Below are 16,238 nucleotides of genomic sequence, written 5' to 3'. Positions count from 1 at the left end.
CCTGGGCTCTTATGTGCATTGTTTTGTAACGCTTTTCAGCTTTGGACCTCATAAGAGACTGTTACTGACCTGCTGGCAATTGGGCTAAGGCTCTTTATGCAAACCTTTCAAATGATTGAAGAGAGGTAATTTGGCAGTTAGTGTCAAAATGCAGAAGTCCTTGCTATGAAGACCTTCAATCACAGATGGGGATCCAGCTGTCCCAACTGCCCATCAGCCTTGACCCACTGCCTGGGTTGGCTGAGGCTGATGGGAGTTGGAGTCCAGGGACATCTAGAGGACTGCAGGTTTCTCCACCCCCAACCCCTTTTCTGGAATATCTCTTAAGCCTTTACCTGCCCCTGCGTGGTTTTCAAATTACAAACCCTAAATATGGGTTAGGGTCCTTGTGTCACCTATTAAGCAGGCATTGAAAGGGTGAAGTTGGGAGCGTGGAGGTGAAAAACATTTAAATTCAGCAAAACCTGTTAAAATGATCTTGAAAAGGCACCACTATAGTGCAAAAAGACGCGGGTGGCGCTGTGGGTTAAACCGCAGAGCCTAGGACTTGCTGATTAGAAGGTCGGCGGTTCGAATCCCCATGATGGGGTGAGCTCCCGTTACTCGGTCCCTGCTCCTGCCAACCTAGCAGTTCAAAAGCACGTCAAAATGCAAGTAGATAAATAGGTACCACTCCAGCGGGAAGGTAAACGGCGGTTCCGTGCGCTGCGGCTTAGTCATGCTGGCCACATGACCCGGAAGCTGTACGCCGGCTCCCTCGGCCAATAAAGCGAGATGAGCACCGCAACCCCAGAGTCAGCCATGACTGGACCTAATGGTCAGGGGTCCCTTTACCTTTACCTTATAGTGCAAAAAGGATAACCTTTCTCCTTGAGTGAAGGACTCCATGAAACACATCATCTTGGGGGGCGGGGGAAGGGTTTGTTCCACCACCCTGTACAATTTCCCATCAGTGATAATTGTGTATTGCTTTATACCTTGCCTTTATGAACACTTCCTTGGCTCATTCAAATAGTAGTTGATTCCACTGGGGGCATAAAACACAGTTATAGTCTCACTGCTTTTTCCTAGGCCAGGGGGAACATGACACCAAATGGAAGTACTGTCAAATGGCTTCAATCTAGCGTCTCTGTCTAGAACTTTGTCGTGGGTTTTTTTTTTTGTTTTTTTTTGCCGCTGCGACAACAGCATAATGTCCGTAAATCCAAGTAAATATGAGAGGTTTGCAGACACAGGACACGCAGAGCAACCTTATAAATGTCTACCCGGAAGCAAGCCCTAAAGGCTAGCTTAGCTTTTGTTCCTCAGGGAGGTTTTGCATATCTTGCGTATGCATCAGGAAGGACGCGTTGGTAATACAGGCATGCGGACAACCGAAGAATGCAAGTCTGCAGAGACAAAAATCCTCCCCTTTGCAATGCTGTGTCTTGAGCGGCCAGCTGACTTTCAGCAGCTGCTGCGCCTGCGCAGAAGGAACGCCGAGTACTAAGTTCGCACAGCTCTCCCGGCCAGAGCTCTATCCAGCGCATAGAGTCACGCACAGCCGAAACTTCCGGGATCCAATCGACATCGCTCACTGATCGTGATTCATTATCTATGGATGTGGAATGACCTCTTGTCTAATTAGGATGTTTTCCATTGTCTTCTGCTGTGCTCACCGCTTTGGGAATGTTTTTTTGTTGTAAGCAATCCTGTGCATGGTTGCCTCAAGTTCAGTTGAGCTCAATAGACGGCCTTCCCTCTGAATTGACACATTCAGGATTTCACTGTGTACATAAACATATCCTCTCCATTTAGTATTGCGTTTATATCACATTTTTCCTCCAAGGAGCTCAAAGTTCTGCAACTGGTTCCCCCAACCACCTACCTGTTGTCCTCACAACAACCCTGTGAGGTAGGTGAGGCTGAACAGAGAACTTTGTACCTGAGTGGGGATTTGAACCCTGGTCTCTGGTGCGTCCTATAGAGCAGAAAATACGGTACGTCATCCTTTCTAGGGTCGTGCTGCAAATCTGTCCCTCTTCAAGCAGGAATGGGGAAAAGGTGCCCTTGAATACTGGGTCTCCCCCCCCCCCACAGATGTTGAACTACAACTCCCATCACCATGAGCCAGAAGAGCCAGTGGCCAGGAATGTTGGGAGTTGTAGTTTAACAACATCTGGGGTGCCAAGGTTGAGAAACTGTTCTAGCCGATTCACTTTTTAAAAATAACAATCATACAAAACACATCCCCTGGGTTTCTTTGGGGTATATAAATTGAACTGGAGAAATGATCAAACAAATGTGATCTCCCTCAAGCTTTGTGCTCGCCTAATGTAATGTTGGGGGCGTGGGTGGTGCTGTGGGTTAAACCACAGAGCCTAGGACTTGCCGATCAGAAGGTCGACGGTTCAAATCCCCGCGACGGGGTGAGCTCCCGTTGCTCGGTCCCTGCTCCTGCTAACCTAGCAGTTCGAAAGCATGTCAAAGTGCAAGTAGATAAATAGGTACCCCTCCGGTGGGAAGGTAAATGGCATTTTCATGTGCTGCTCTGGTTCACCAGAAGCGGCTTAGTCATGCTGGCCACATGACCCAGAAGCTGTACGCCGGCTCCCTCGGCCAATAAAGCGAGATGAGCACCGCAACTCCAGAGTCGGTCACGACTGGACCTAATGGTCAGGGGTCCCTGTGCCTTAATGTAATGTTGAACTACAGCTCCCACAATCCTGGACTGTTGGCCGTACCTGCTGGGGCTGATGGGAGCTGGAGTCCCAACGATATTTCCAAAAATAGGGGGGGGGGATAAAATAGATGTTGTTGTACTCCATTAGCCAACGGTCACGAATGAGGGGAACTGGAGTCTAACAACATCTGGAGGGCCCCAGGTTGGGGTAAGGCTGGACCCACAGATTCAGGAAGTCTGAAATAAAGAAAAGGAGGCTGTTTACAAAAAACAACAACAGCAAAAACCTACAGTTTCCCTAGCTATGGGCACGGGTTTTGCTTATGGATTTATTAGCAAAAAAGAATGCATTTGCGAGCCGGAAATAATCGAGGCTTCGATGACGTTCCATCCTCTTTGGGCACCCCCCCCCAAACTCCCGGAGGAAGGGAGGCGACGACAGGGGCGCTGCCCCTCCCCTTGCGACGCGTAGGGGGCGTGGCCACGAACGGCCCCTCCCATTCCCTCTGAGGCGGCGGTTGGAATTCAGCCGAGCCGGCGCCATTTTGTTCCGAGGTGGGCGGGAAGGTGAGGAAGCGGCGGCGGCGGCGGCGGCGGCGGCGAGGGCGGGGGATGCCTCTGCTGCCGCCGCTCTTGTCCACCGGAGAGGGCGTCTGAGGGGAGCCGTCCTCGGGCGGCTATCCGTACCATGGACCCGACTGGGCCGCGGGGACCGCCTGGCGGGGTCGGGGGGGCGCCGCCGCCTCCTCCGTTGCAGCCCCGGGAGTACAAGCTGGTGATGTTGGGCGCCGGGGGCGTCGGCAAAAGCGGTACGTTGAGGGGAGGCTTGAAAAGACTCACGTATGCACGCCATTGAGGGACGGGGTGGGGCGCGGCAATGATACGAAGGGCGTGGGTTGTTTTTTTTATGGGGGTGGGGGTGGAAATAGGAGGAAGGGGCACCTTCGGAACTCCCTGCCTCATGATATGGGGATGAAACATACCTTCGCTGCTTGCTTAGGCCCCGGGCCCAATACTCTCTCGCTCACTAAGGTCTTTGGTAACTGGCTAGCTTCTTCCTTTCTTATTTATTTATTTACTTTCTCAGGCATGTATTGATTTATTCATGAAGTCTTTTTATATACCGCTGCAATCCTATCGCAGCGGTTTATAACAGCGATATCAAAAGTATAAGACCAAATCGTAAAATCATTAAAAGTTAGAAGCAAGAATATAAACTGAAAACGGACACCAGCATACAATTGTGGAAGGATGTGCTCTTCATAGGCCTGGCGGCACAGAAAAGTTTAGAAGTTGGCACAGAAATCGGCCGCTGATGGTGATGGTTGCTCCTTTGTTGGTGGTGCGGGTAGGGCTCACCCTTATTGTTGTTGTAATCAGCTTGTTAAGCTGTTCTTAAATACAACATTAAAACACATAAATGTGTTTTAATGTTGTAACGCGCCCTGGGATTACAACATCAAGGGTGGGAAATGAAAGTAAATTAAAGAAAGAACCCTTCTAAACCACTTCTCAAGGTGATTTACACATAAAACAGTTAAAACAAGTACATTTAAAACAAGACTAAACCCCTAACAGGTTTATTATGTTACTGGATCTATAGAGTGTTGTATTTTTTTCTGGTTTTGTTCTTAACTGGTATGTTACCTTGTTAAATTGCTTTGAGATGTGTCAAATAATTCACAATAAAAGCATTATCTGGTAGGAAGGTTGCTAAAATGTTTTTATTAGCTTTTAAAATGTTATTTATAACCTGATTACCAAAATGAATGTAGGGGCAGCTGTGTTAGGTTCCTTACAGTCAAAGCAACAAAGGAGTGTGAAGCAGGGAACTGAACCGGCATAGTTTCATCAGTGCAGTTCTTCTGTATGTATGTCTATTCAGAAGTAAGTTCATTGAGTTCAGTGGAACTTTCCATTGAATTCACTTACTCAATTCTCTTAGGTTGCAAACTCATATTCAGGAAACTATATTCAGGAAACTGAATATAGGTGTGCAGCCTAAGAGACTCACCTATGAATTGGGAAGTCCCCCTCCTGAATCTGGATCAGGCATCAGTGGCCCATTTAGTCCAGCACCTTGTTCTCACAGTGCCCAGTCAGATGGCACTAGGAAGCCCATAATCAGGAAGTACAGAAGCCACACTCTCTGTTGGTGGTTCCCAGCAACTGGGATTCAGAGGCTTTTTGCCTCTCAAGTGGCAACAGAAAGAACATAACCACCCTGGCTAGAAGCTATTGACAGCTTTGACCTTTATGAATTTGTCTTATCCCCCTTCAAAGCAATTTTTGATGTTGCAGCTTACCCTGAGGTCTCCACACGGATGTGGAGTTTTCCTCACTTCAATTCTGTAAGGGGCAACTTCCCTCTTGTCTATTATGACTGGAGTGATTCTCATGTGGGACTCCCTGCCACAAGATGAGGGGACAAATATTCTCATGCTCTTTAGTGTGTAATATGAATGTAGCTGTAATGATTCAATTGGTTTTTTATCTACTACTTCTGTTTTATGTTATTACTGCTATTTTCTATAAATCTGTTTAAGGACGCTACGCTCTGTTAGACAAATTTAAAAGGAATCAAGTTTGGCTCACAGACTTTCATCCTAGAGCTTGCTTTATTTTGCTGGTATTTGTTAGTTTTTGAAAGCAACCTTGAAGTGTTTTCTGTAAGCAGGAAAATATTTTCCCCAAACCAACATGAAGGTGCATTACGCAGTCAGAATATTGGTGCATCTTGCACAATGCTGCTTGCTCCTAACTGGGAGCGCCTCTCCAAGGCCCCTGATGGGACGATTTTTATAATGTCTTTTTCTTACAGCATTTGCATACTTCTAAGTCTTATAGAGCTTTAAAGGTCAAGGCCAGCCTTTTGAATTGTGTCTGGAAATGGATTGGGAGCTGTTGTAGTGTTTCTCCCCTTAAAAAACCATGGCGAGTTATATTTAAAATGGCAGGTCTGGTCACATTTGTGGCCTGTCCGTTCTCAAAGAAACTCAAGGCTTTGTGCACAGAGTTATCCCAGTAGCACGTGCTGCATCTTGTGATGATAGCCATTTCTGCCTTTTGTTCATTTTAATATGTTTGTGCCTTCCTTTCAGCCATGACCATGCAGTTCATTAGTCATCGTTTCCCAGAAGACCATGACCCCACCATCGGTGAGTGTGCTCTTCTGCTTCCTCTTCCAACCAGTGGTGTGCTGACTGAAAAAGGAAAAAAAATCTGGGGCCGGTAGGAACCCCCAACCTGCACAATGGGGAAGCCTTGCTAGTGTTGAGATTAAAAGTGTCTTTTAATTTCTGAACCTTTCCCCCCAGACAATATTAATGATAGTCACCTGTCAGTGATACTAGCTTTGATTGGTAGAAATGTTAACTCGTTTTTTTCCTTTTCCTTTTATTTGTTTGATTGATTGATTTATATGCCACCCTATACCTGCAGGTCTCAGGGTGGTTTGCATTCTCCCCTCCCTTCAAAAAATAATGGTGCTGGGTGCATGAAACTTCCATTGGTCATTGGCAACAGCACTCTGGTACCTGAGATTAATCTTTTAAGTGGAGAAGTTGAGAGTTGAACTTGGGTCTTTCTGCTTTACAAAGGCCAGGGCTCTGAAACATGTGAGGAGCTTCCATGAGTACAGGAGGCTCTCTGCGTCAGCGGTTTACTCTCCCAACGTGGAGGAGCTCTGGGCATTCCTATTCTGAAGGCAGCAAGGGCAGCCCACTAGCTGGTAAATAGGCTATGGGCCCGAATGGTACACTGCAAAGTCGTGGGTGTGTGATTGAAAGCAGAATTTCATCGTAACTATTAATATATTAAATATTTTTTCAAGAAGTACTTGTGAGCCACAGGTGGAAGTTCCCAGGTATTGTCCATCATTCCCATCAGTCCCTGTATCAACTGGCAAAAAAAAATTCATGTTTGTGAGAGTTGTTTTTTTAAATAAAAAAAGCACAATAACATTTGAGGCAAACCATGAGCGCAACAATCACTTAAGCAGTAACTATGGGTCTCTGTTGTGAACACGTCTGAAGTTGTCCTTTGCTCATGAAGACATTGATAGCTAGACTGTACTGAATGTTTGTTTGTATTTCTTTCTCTAGAGGATGCTTACAAAATGCGAATAAGGATTGATGATGAACCTGCTAATCTGGACATTTTAGACACAGCAGGCCAGGTATATAATAACCACTGTACATTTTATATTTTGCTTTTACTTATTCAAAGCAGTTTACATACATTTACCTGACTGTGATCCTTAAAACATTCCTCTATGGTGGGTCAGTATTATCCTCACATGGGTGGCTGAGAGTGCCATCTGGCATCTTGTTGCATAAGTATTTTCATATACTGAAGACACACTACTTTACCCTTGCATTGCCAGCAGTGAACATTCATTTTATAGTACCTGTGTTGTAGGCACAGGAAAGAAGCTAGTTTTCCCAATCCACTGTAACCCTGGGCATTTATTTATAAAATTATTTAAAACAGTGCATACAATAAAACACCATAACCCAGTACAAAATGGTAAACAGTTGCATAGGCCTGTTTACATAAGGTCTTCTGTGGTGATAGAAAATTAGCTATTTTCCTGCATGTTGATAGTGAAGCATGCTTACAGACCTTTTGCTGAATGGGCAGGCTTACAGTATTCCATAAAAATCCTGGAGCTGAAATATATTCTTGTTGTTTTACTTCCTAGGCAGAATTTACCGCCATGAGGGACCAATACATGAGGGCAGGCGAAGGGTTCATTATCTGTTACTCAATCACAGACCGCCGAAGCTTCCATGAAGTGCGTGAGTTCAAGCAGCTTATCTACCGTGTTCGGCGTACAGATGAGACTCCCGTGGTTCTTGTGGGGAACAAGTCTGATCTAGCTCGTCTCAGGCAGGTAAAGAATGCTTCAGAATTAATTCTTTGCTCAGTTCCTTTTCTTGTATGTTGGCGATTTGCAAACGGGGGATGATAGGAATTGAACCGAATCTTTGGATTTGCTCATATCGAAAGGGAGGCAAATAGCCTTCCCTAGAAGGTGAGGTTCTCGGTTAAAGAATTTCTAGCCAGTTTTTCAGGACACTTAGCTCTCACAATTTTGTTTTCAAATAGACATGGTAGTTGCATTCCCACAAGCCCCAGGGATACTGTCAGATATGCTGTCTTGGTCCCTTCCCCCTTGTTCTGGCTGCTGAGTAAGTAGGATGCTGCAAGAGGCAGGGAGCATGTTGAAAAACAAACATTGGGAGCAATTGAGACTTCTCTCAAGATTGAAATAGGATTGGGAAATGCATGGCAGGTGAGAAGAGGCGGCCGCAGCTTTGGTGGGGAGGGGGAAGGAATGCAGCACATACCAAATGTGTAAGAAAGCAGAGCAGAAAATGCACATGCCAGGTGAGCATTGAAAGATGCGGAAAACAATAAAGCCATGCCACACAACAGGTATGGAAGAAGTGTGCTAAAATAAAATTAAAAAGTGTATGTAGTAGAATGTGATATGTAGCTTCCTACTTTGTTGAGGCTTACTATAAAGTGGAGTGCCCAAGAAAATTGCACATAAAGCCTTCCTTCCTTTATAATCTTAGTTATTGGGAAATGGACATTCACATACTTTGAAGGACTTGGCAGAAGTTCAGGTGCTGGGAATGCCACCAAGAACAGACAGTGACCATGCTGAGATTCGTAGAGGGGAGAAAAGAGACCTTTTATAGCTATATATTCCCAATAACGTTTCATTGCGCCAAAATCCAGTGCTTTCTGAAAGCTGCATGATTCCTACTGTAAAAAAAACCCCTTAAAATCTAATATGAAAGCATGGCATTTCCTTTCAAATGTTTGAAAGATCAGGAAGAGCCTCAACATAAAGCAGGAATGTCAGAAATATATAGCAAAAGATGGGTGCTGACGATGAGTACAGAGAGTGAGGCATGAAAGGACAGTGTTACAGGAATTTTCAGGCTGTGTGAAGAAGTCTGTAAAAAGCAAAAGTAGGCTTCGTTAAAAGAAATGGCTGCCTCTCCTGTTGCTGACCAGCATGTGCTTTTCTTGTTGCAAGGTCTCCAAGGAAGAAGGTTCAGCCTTGGCACGTGAGTTTGGCTGCCCTTTCTTTGAAACTTCAGCTGCCTTTCGCTACTATATCGATGATGTGTTTCACACTCTGGTTCGAGAAATCCGGAGGAAGGAGAAGGAAGCAGTCATGGCGCTGGGGAAGAAATCCAGGCCTCGGACGAGTATGTGGAAGAGGTTGAAATCTCCCTTCCGGAAGAAGAAGAAGAATTCTGTGACATGAATCAAATATGTCTGTCAGCCAAATAACTGTGTGGCTTGCAGGAGAACCAAAGCAGTCCAGCAGCCCTTTGGAGCCTTGTGCTTGTTTCTGCTGACCGTGCCAATCGAGATACTTTTGTGTGTTCAAAACTGGATGGAGTGATTCGGCCCTGCCATCAAGAGGGTCGCGCTACATTGCGTGCTTCGAAAGTTTGTTTAATCTGTTTCTTCCTGGAGAAGACTTGGCAAAGAATAGTAACAATTGATCCAGGTGTCCATAAATCAGTTTTGCAAATAGGTGCAAAATGCATAGCCAACTAGTCTGCCCGCATGTATTTTGTGCCTCGCAAGGTTGGCTTGTGCCAGTTGGTCTGATATTTTAAACAGTTGCCAACGTTATGATACCTTCCGGATTTGGGTGTTGGTGTCTCAACAGCATTTCAGAGGGTTATAGTTCAGAAGCCTTGTTGCATAAGCTATTTTTTTTACCCCTAGGAAGGTAGCAAAATGTACATGAATTTGATGAAGCTGATCTGTTGGGATTCGCGGGCCACTCGTGTAGCAGGTGTGCTACAATTGGTTGCTTCAAGTGTGGGGGAGGAATGCTACAAGATTTGTGCCAAATCTTTATCCTTGTGTATTTTTCCACTAACTTGATTCGGGGTGGGGATGAGCAGATCAGTGTCTGTCAGCAAAGTTGTTGAAAACTTCAAAGCACAGGAGACGCCAAGAGCCCTTCAAGTATACACAACTGTTGCACAAGTTTCTTCGCACGTGCAAGTTTCTTCGCACGTGCAATTTTGACTGTTTCTGTAATAATTAACACTCCAGATGCATTGGTAGTCTCTCTTTTAAAAACTTTCCCCAGTGCTCGCTCTTTTAGATTTTGCAGGAAATTTTACCGTTTTTTCCCTTCCGTGGGGAGTACTGGATTGTGCAGTATTAACTGCAGATAAACTTGCACCACTTTTCTGGGATTCTTGTCCCAGTCTCTGAAATTCATAGGAAACTGCCAGCAAGAGCTTTCTTGTTAGGAAGTTTCCCTGTCTGAGGAGTGGTGGTGATCTGTGACCAGTGAAAAATAGAAAGGCGCTGCAGGAAGGGGTTGAAATGGGAATAGTGGTTGTTACTGGGAAGTCGGAGAGTGGTGGTGTCAAGTGGCTCTTGTGAAAGGGTGATTGTCGACAGACTGTTGGTTGGAAGCTGACCCATGGCACAACCGGGTGGGTGGACACAGCAACTGTCTTCGCTGTGAAAAATCCAAGGTCAGTCCAGTTCAGAAAGGATCTTTGGTAGCAAGGCTGGGAAAGACCCCCTCTGCTACCTCCACTGTGCTTCAGAATACAGTTCCTGGAAAACACAGGAGAGGAGAGTGCCGTCGCTCCCAGGTCCTTCTTGGCCACTGTGAGAACGTGATGCTGGACTAGCTGGGCCACTGACCTGATCCAGCAGGCTTTTTTATAGCCTTATACTTGGAGCCATTGCTACTCAAGAGTGGACAATTTTGGGCTAGGTAAAGGGGTGGTCTGATTCGGTATAAGGCAGCTAACACATGCTTGTATCTCAGACCTTCGTTCTAATCTAAAGCATCTGGGTCAATGGATCATAGTGTTGACATCCTAGTAGGAAAGCGTTGTACGCGCACAGAGTTGTATTGGTGCTGAGCGTAAAGTGAAAGATTTTGTACTGTGATTTTGGTGCAGGGGGAACACTTTGGAAGGAGCACAGAGAGGGTTTATTCAGGACTCGAGCCTGTACTTGAAAATGTAGCAATTCCCATGGGGAGAGCCACACAATTTCTTGCCACTTCCTCACACTTTTTTTTTCCATACACCAGAAGAGCCGCGTGCCTTGGAGAGTTTAAACATTACCTGGTTTTTGACAAATACATGGTTTTTAAAAACCACCAAGCCAATATCTAATGTTCATATCATTCGAGTGTCAAGAATAAGCAAATCCATCTTGAATTAAATTCCCAAGTGCCTTCAGGAAGTCATAGAGTAGGTCCTCTTAGCTGGTATCAAACCTGAATTTCTATCCCTGGGTTTCAGTTACTATACTACAAATGTGATCATTTTGCAAAAGATTTTAAAAGGGGGGGTGGGTCAGATGATAAAGTTAGCCAGCTGGATACATCAGCCTTTTCTCAAACCTCCTGCCAAGTTTCTTTGCTTGATCTCCCTGGTCAGAGAATGACGGGAGAAAGAATTAAAATCTTTCTGTTACTTTTTAGGAAATTAATCAAGCAATAATAAAATAGAGGCACTTCTTGGGTTCTTGAAGTATATTTTGTATTGCTCTTGAATTACCAAGTTGTACCAGTTGTAGTATTTTTAATATATAAATCTTATTTGCATTATGAATTCTACTGAGCAACTGGGTGTGTGTTTTTTTGGGGCGGATGTAGTCACACATTCCATTTAGCAAGGAAGATTTCAAATGTATTTTATTGAGTATAACAATATATGGTGTATTTATATTAGTAAATTAACTTAATGATCAATTCTGGATACTTTCCATAGCTACTAATTTAGAAACAGATCACACCTATAATTTAATAAATTTTGTTTAGTGTTGAATCAGATTCTTTTGACATATGGTGGATAAATCACAGATTTTCTTAAAGGAAATTTTCATGTTCTCTTTAATATTCATGTCAAAGTGACTTAAAATGAGGTGGTTATAATTCAAAACCTGCAGTTTACTGTAGGAAGCAAAATTAAGAACAAATGGAGCTAAGAGACTTGCCTTTTGGGGAGAGTGAAAAACTTTGTGCCTTAAATTTGTGGTTTTTTCAGAATTCATTGTTACATTTTGTGCTAACTTGTGAACGCGCCTGCTCCCCATTTTCCTTATCATAATTACATCTGAATAATAAGCACTTTGGGGGGGGCACAATTCATGATTTTTATGTTCCACATACACTTTTGTACCTACAAGCTGAGAATTGCATTTGACACTATAAAGAATTTGTTTTTGTTTTTAGTCTCTGCCTTGCTTTTTTAAAAAATGAATAACGAAGAAGTCTTTTGTTGGTGCCTGGAAATAAATGGTGCAGACAGGATGGGAAATGTATGCTATAAAGCGTAAGTTGGGCTTGTTATTAAGGAAATTGATTCAAAATCAGCAGCAACAAATTTGAGATTTAAGCTCCACCAAGGCTGCAATCCTATACCAACTATGTGGGAGCAATCTCAGTTAAACACAAAGGGACTTACTTTTGAGTAGATTTGTACAGCAGGGTTGGGAAACCTCAGACCCAGAGGCCAAATCTGACCTTCCAGGGATCTCTGTTTTGCCCTTGGAATGATCAGGCCATGCCGCTCAGCAGCCTGCATCACACCCTGAGTTTTTCTGCCTGGCTGCAATGTGTCCTTGAACTCTGACCATACAGCTCTTTCTCGTCTGGATGGAAGATAGAGAAGGGGTGTGTAAGCCTTCTGTACAATCTACCTTGCTGTATGAAAAGGTAAAGGTACCCCTGCCCGTACGGGCCAGTCTTGACAGACTCTAGGGTTGTGCGCCCATCTCACTCAAAGAGGCCGGGGGCCAGCGCTGTCCGAAGACACTTCCGGGTCACGTGGCCAGCGTGACAACGCTGCTCTGGCGAGCCAGAGCCGCACATGGAAACGCCGTTTACCTTCCTGCTAGTAAGCGGTCCCTATTTATCTACTTGCACCCGAGAGTGCTTTCGAACTGCTAGGTTGGCAGACGCTGGGTCCGAACAATGGGAGCGCACCCCGCCGCGGGGATTCGAATCGCCGACCCTTTGATCGGCAAGCCCGAGGCGCTGAGGCTTTAACCCACAGCGCCACCCGCGTCCTACCTTGCTGTATAAGAGGTTACAATTCACATTCGTTGCTCTGGCCCTGCCTATAACTGAAAGGAATGCGGTCCCCAGGCTGAAAAAAGTTCCTCACTTCTGATGTATATGATTGCATTTTAGGGTTTAAATGGTCTAATGCTTGAGAATCCTCACTTGTTTGCCACCCTTGTGTGCACAATACGGACATTCCAAATTTGTGAGGCGCTGGTGATTAGATAAGCAGGGCCTTTGGTGTTGACGTTAAGCATATTTTTATGTCTCAAAATACATTTCTCTGCTGGTTGATCATGTATTCAGGACACCCAAACTGCTGTGTCTTGAAATCCCTGAAAGGAAGCAAAAGATTGATTTTTATACTAAAACAAAGCGCATCCAGACCCTCTTGCTTACCAAATCCACTGATGGAATCCTTTTGTGACTCAGACCAGATCTGAAAGAACACACTATTTTTTAGGCTGCGTGGTGCCCGATATCTCCTCATCTAAAAGATTTGTTTGAATCACCTTTGGAACTTCAGCTCCCAGTTTTATTTCTCCCTGTGTGCCTCGATCCAAGAGACAGATGATTTTGAAAGAATGGGCTGTAATTTCTACTCAGAGTAAACCCATTGATATTAATGGACTAAATTATCCATGTATATTGATCTCAATGAGACTGAATTGGACCAGTGTCAGATACAACCCAATTGCTCTGTTTTCTGTTACGGATTACACGTTTTAGGAGCTTGTTAACATTTCCCCTGCTGCAACGTTCTGTAGTGGCAGTGAACTGGATCTTGGCTACGAGATCTTGGGGAGGGTGGCTCTGAATGTGACAAGGGCTTTACGTTTTGACCTGTATCAATTTGATTCCGCGGTGACGGGCAAACCCATAAGAATAATTTTAAAAAGCAAACGCATCCATTAAAACTGCATGGAAGAATCGAATTGAATTGAACACAGCAAATGTCAAAGAAATGGCTTTTTCCATGTTAGGCATCTTGCTAGTCTTTTCCTCCTGCTGGGTTTGAAAAGAGTTTCCTATTCATTTCACCAACAAGGGGAGGCAGGAGGGAGAAGGGAATCTGTGTTGCTTCCCTTGGGGGAGTTCGATGCCCCTTGTCACAGCAGACAAATAGAACTGGAAATGGATGAGGTAATGCTTTCCCAGTGAGGCTGCGCAGCCGACGTTTGTGTGTGTTTTGTGTGCGTGAGTGTGCACCCGGGATACACAGCTGCATGTGACAATGAGCTGAACCGCTAGATGGCTTCCCCTGGAGGTGAATGGCAAAAGGGTTCATTGACTTTAAAAAAACATGCAAATTCTGCTAGGAGAGAGAGAAACAGAAAAAAAGGATGAGCAGAAATTTTGAGCAGGCAGTGAGCAAGCACTCTACAGTGGTACCTCAGGTTAAGTACTTAATTTTGTTCCGGAGGTCCGTATTTAACCTGAAACTGTTCTTAACCTGAAGCACCACTTTAGCTAATGGGGCCTCCTGCTGCTGCCGCGCCGCCAGAGCAAGATTTCTGTTCTCATCCTGAAGCAAAGTTCTTAACCTGAAGCACTATTTCTGGGTTAGCGGAGTCTGTAACCTGAAGCATATGTAACCCGAGGTACCACTGTATTGTTTTGACTTCCAATTAGACATGCATACCATTTTTGTGCCTGGTTTCTAGCCAGAATGTGTGACCCCATTCTTGCCCCTAAATGATGAGCTAGCTTGTGCAACGGAATGCAGTGACAGAATGGCTTGTGCTCAGTGCTTTTTTTTTCTGTGGGGACGCAGGGGTATATATACCCCCTAAACATTTTATAAATCTTAAGTTTGGCCTCATTGAGGGGCAGTACTTCAATATAAGTAGGAAAATGAGAGCACCCCTAAACATTTTTGTAGGAAAAAGCACTTCTTGTACCACCTCAAAGTGCAGGTGGATTTTTTCCTCCATTTTTGAATGTTCCCCCTTTTTAAAAGTGCCTCCAAAGATAAAATGTGTGTTGCATGGGAGGGTCTGCCCCAGCCTGATCTCTTAGAATGAAAGTGTGTGCGCTTTTTTTTGGGGGGGGGGCTTGCAGACTTACCTAGTCCACACCCCTGCTGGATGCAGGAACCCCAGAGCTGCTTGAAAATCGTGGGGGGGGGGGGACTGGGGGAAACCATCATGCTTCCAGGTAATAGGTAGTTTCCATTATTGAGCTGTTCTTCCTGTTAACAGGATTTGCCTAATAGTCTGCTGAAATCTACCCTCCTTTACCTCGAGACCATTAGGGCCACCTTTGAACCATGCATCTAAAGCACTGTGATGTTATTTTAAACAAGTACAGTGGTTCCTCAGGTTACAGATGCTTCAGGTTACAGATGCTTCAGGTTACAGACTCCGCTAACCCAGAAATAGTACCTCGGGTTAAGAACTTTGTTTCAGGATGAGAACAGAAATCGTGGCGCGGCGGCAGCGGGAGGCCCCATTAGCTAAAGTGGTACCTCAGGTTAAGAACAGTTTCAGGTTAAGAATGGACCTCCAGATCTAATTAAGTTCTTACCCCGAGGTACCACTGTAAGGATGTCTCCTGGAAAGCTGTAGTTTGTTAAGGGCTGATAAAAGGAAGTCCTCCTTCGTGCAGCATGTAGTTCAGCTATGGAACTCCCTGCCACAGGAGGCAAGTGATGGCCGCCAACTTTGGTGGCTTTAAAAGGGGATTAGGCAAATTCGTGGAGAAGAGGGCTATCGATGGATACCAACCAACCGTAATGGCTCTGCTCTGCCTCCACAGATGGGAGGCGATAGTGCGTCTGAATGCCGGTTGCTGGAAACCACAGGATGTAGAAGAGAGTACTCTTGTGCTCTGATCCTGCTTGCTGGTTTATTGCAGGCATCTGGTTGGCCACTGTGAGAACAGGATGCTGGATTAGGTGGATCCAGCCTGATCCAGCAGGCTTTTCCTAACATGCTTTATGTTAGGAAACTACAAGAAAGAAGATTCCACCTAAACATTAGGAAGAACTTCCTGACAGTAAGAGCTGTTCGACAGTGGGATTTGCTGCCAAGGAGTGTGGTGGAGTCTCCTTCTTTGGAGGTCATTAAGCAGAGGCTTGACAACCATATGTCAGGAGTGCTCTGATGGTGTTTCCTGCTTGGCAGGGGGTTGGACTCGATGGCCCTTGTGGTCTCTTCCAATTCTATTATTCTATGATTCTATGTTCTTAAGGGTGCTGAGAATTGCTCCCCTCACACCGCCAATTTCCAGAGCTCCCTGCGAAGAGGGATCACAAGAGCCTCTGTTTGCATGTGTTGTGCAGGAGACAGGAGAGCTGTCCTGAACAGGAGCGTGCGGCACAGCAACACTTTGTTGTAGACCCAACCGAGTCTTCCACAAACAGGAAGGGAACTTCTACTCAGTCTATCCCATTCACATCTGCTTTAATGAGCAGTAGTAGCTCTCCTGTTGTCTTTGTCCATGGAGTCAGTCTTGAGAGTCCCATGAAGATCAAACCTCTCCATTCTGAAGGAA

General features: G+C 45.0%; 1 protein-coding gene and 1 long non-coding RNA gene across 3 annotated transcripts; one reads left to right on the top strand and one right to left on the bottom strand.

Moving 5' to 3' along the window:
- Positions 1–217: 217 nt before the first annotated feature.
- On the top strand, positions 218–11,908 carry RIT1 (Ras like without CAAX 1). 2 transcript variants are annotated; one of them, XM_083418666.1, is made up of 5 exons: positions 218–287; positions 5,764–5,820; positions 6,766–6,839; positions 7,365–7,556; positions 8,715–11,908. In XM_083418666.1, exons 2-5 carry the CDS (start codon positions 5,766–5,768, stop codon positions 8,946–8,948), a joined length of 555 nt encoding a protein of 184 aa, XP_083274792.1. In that variant the 5' UTR covers positions 218–287; positions 5,764–5,765; the 3' UTR covers positions 8,949–11,908. The 2 variants fall into 2 exon arrangements, with proteins under 2 accessions (XP_083274792.1, XP_083274791.1); XM_083418665.1 differs by lacking the exon at positions 218–287 and adding an exon at positions 3,148–3,471.
- A 125-nt stretch (positions 11,909–12,033) lies between these two features.
- On the bottom strand, positions 12,034–14,493 carry LOC310667060. The gene is made up of 3 exons (XR_014506159.1): positions 14,352–14,493; positions 12,753–14,123; positions 12,034–12,379 (listed from the first exon to the last, which is right to left on the bottom strand). It is a non-coding gene; the product is annotated as an uncharacterized lncRNA (long non-coding RNA).
- Between the last annotated feature and the right edge of the window lie 1,745 nt (positions 14,494–16,238).

This window comes from Podarcis tiliguerta, assembly GCF_965153285.1.
Source record: "Podarcis tiliguerta genome assembly, chromosome: 16".
NCBI classification, from domain to species: domain Eukaryota; kingdom Metazoa; phylum Chordata; class Lepidosauria; order Squamata; family Lacertidae; genus Podarcis; species Podarcis tiliguerta.
This window is presented reverse-complemented; position numbering and strand designations above follow the sequence as displayed.

Coding starts and splice junctions, on each gene's coding strand:
- RIT1 (XM_083418665.1), top strand. CDS start 3,351: ATGGACCCGACTGGGCCGCGGGGACCGCCTGGCGGGGTCGGGGGGGCG. Junction 5,821..6,765: donor AGACCATGACCCCACCATCG/GTGAGTGTGCTC, acceptor TTCTTTCTCTAG/AGGATGCTTACAAAATGCGA. Junction 7,557..8,714: donor ATCTAGCTCGTCTCAGGCAG/GTAAAGAATGCT, acceptor TCTTGTTGCAAG/GTCTCCAAGGAAGAAGGTTC.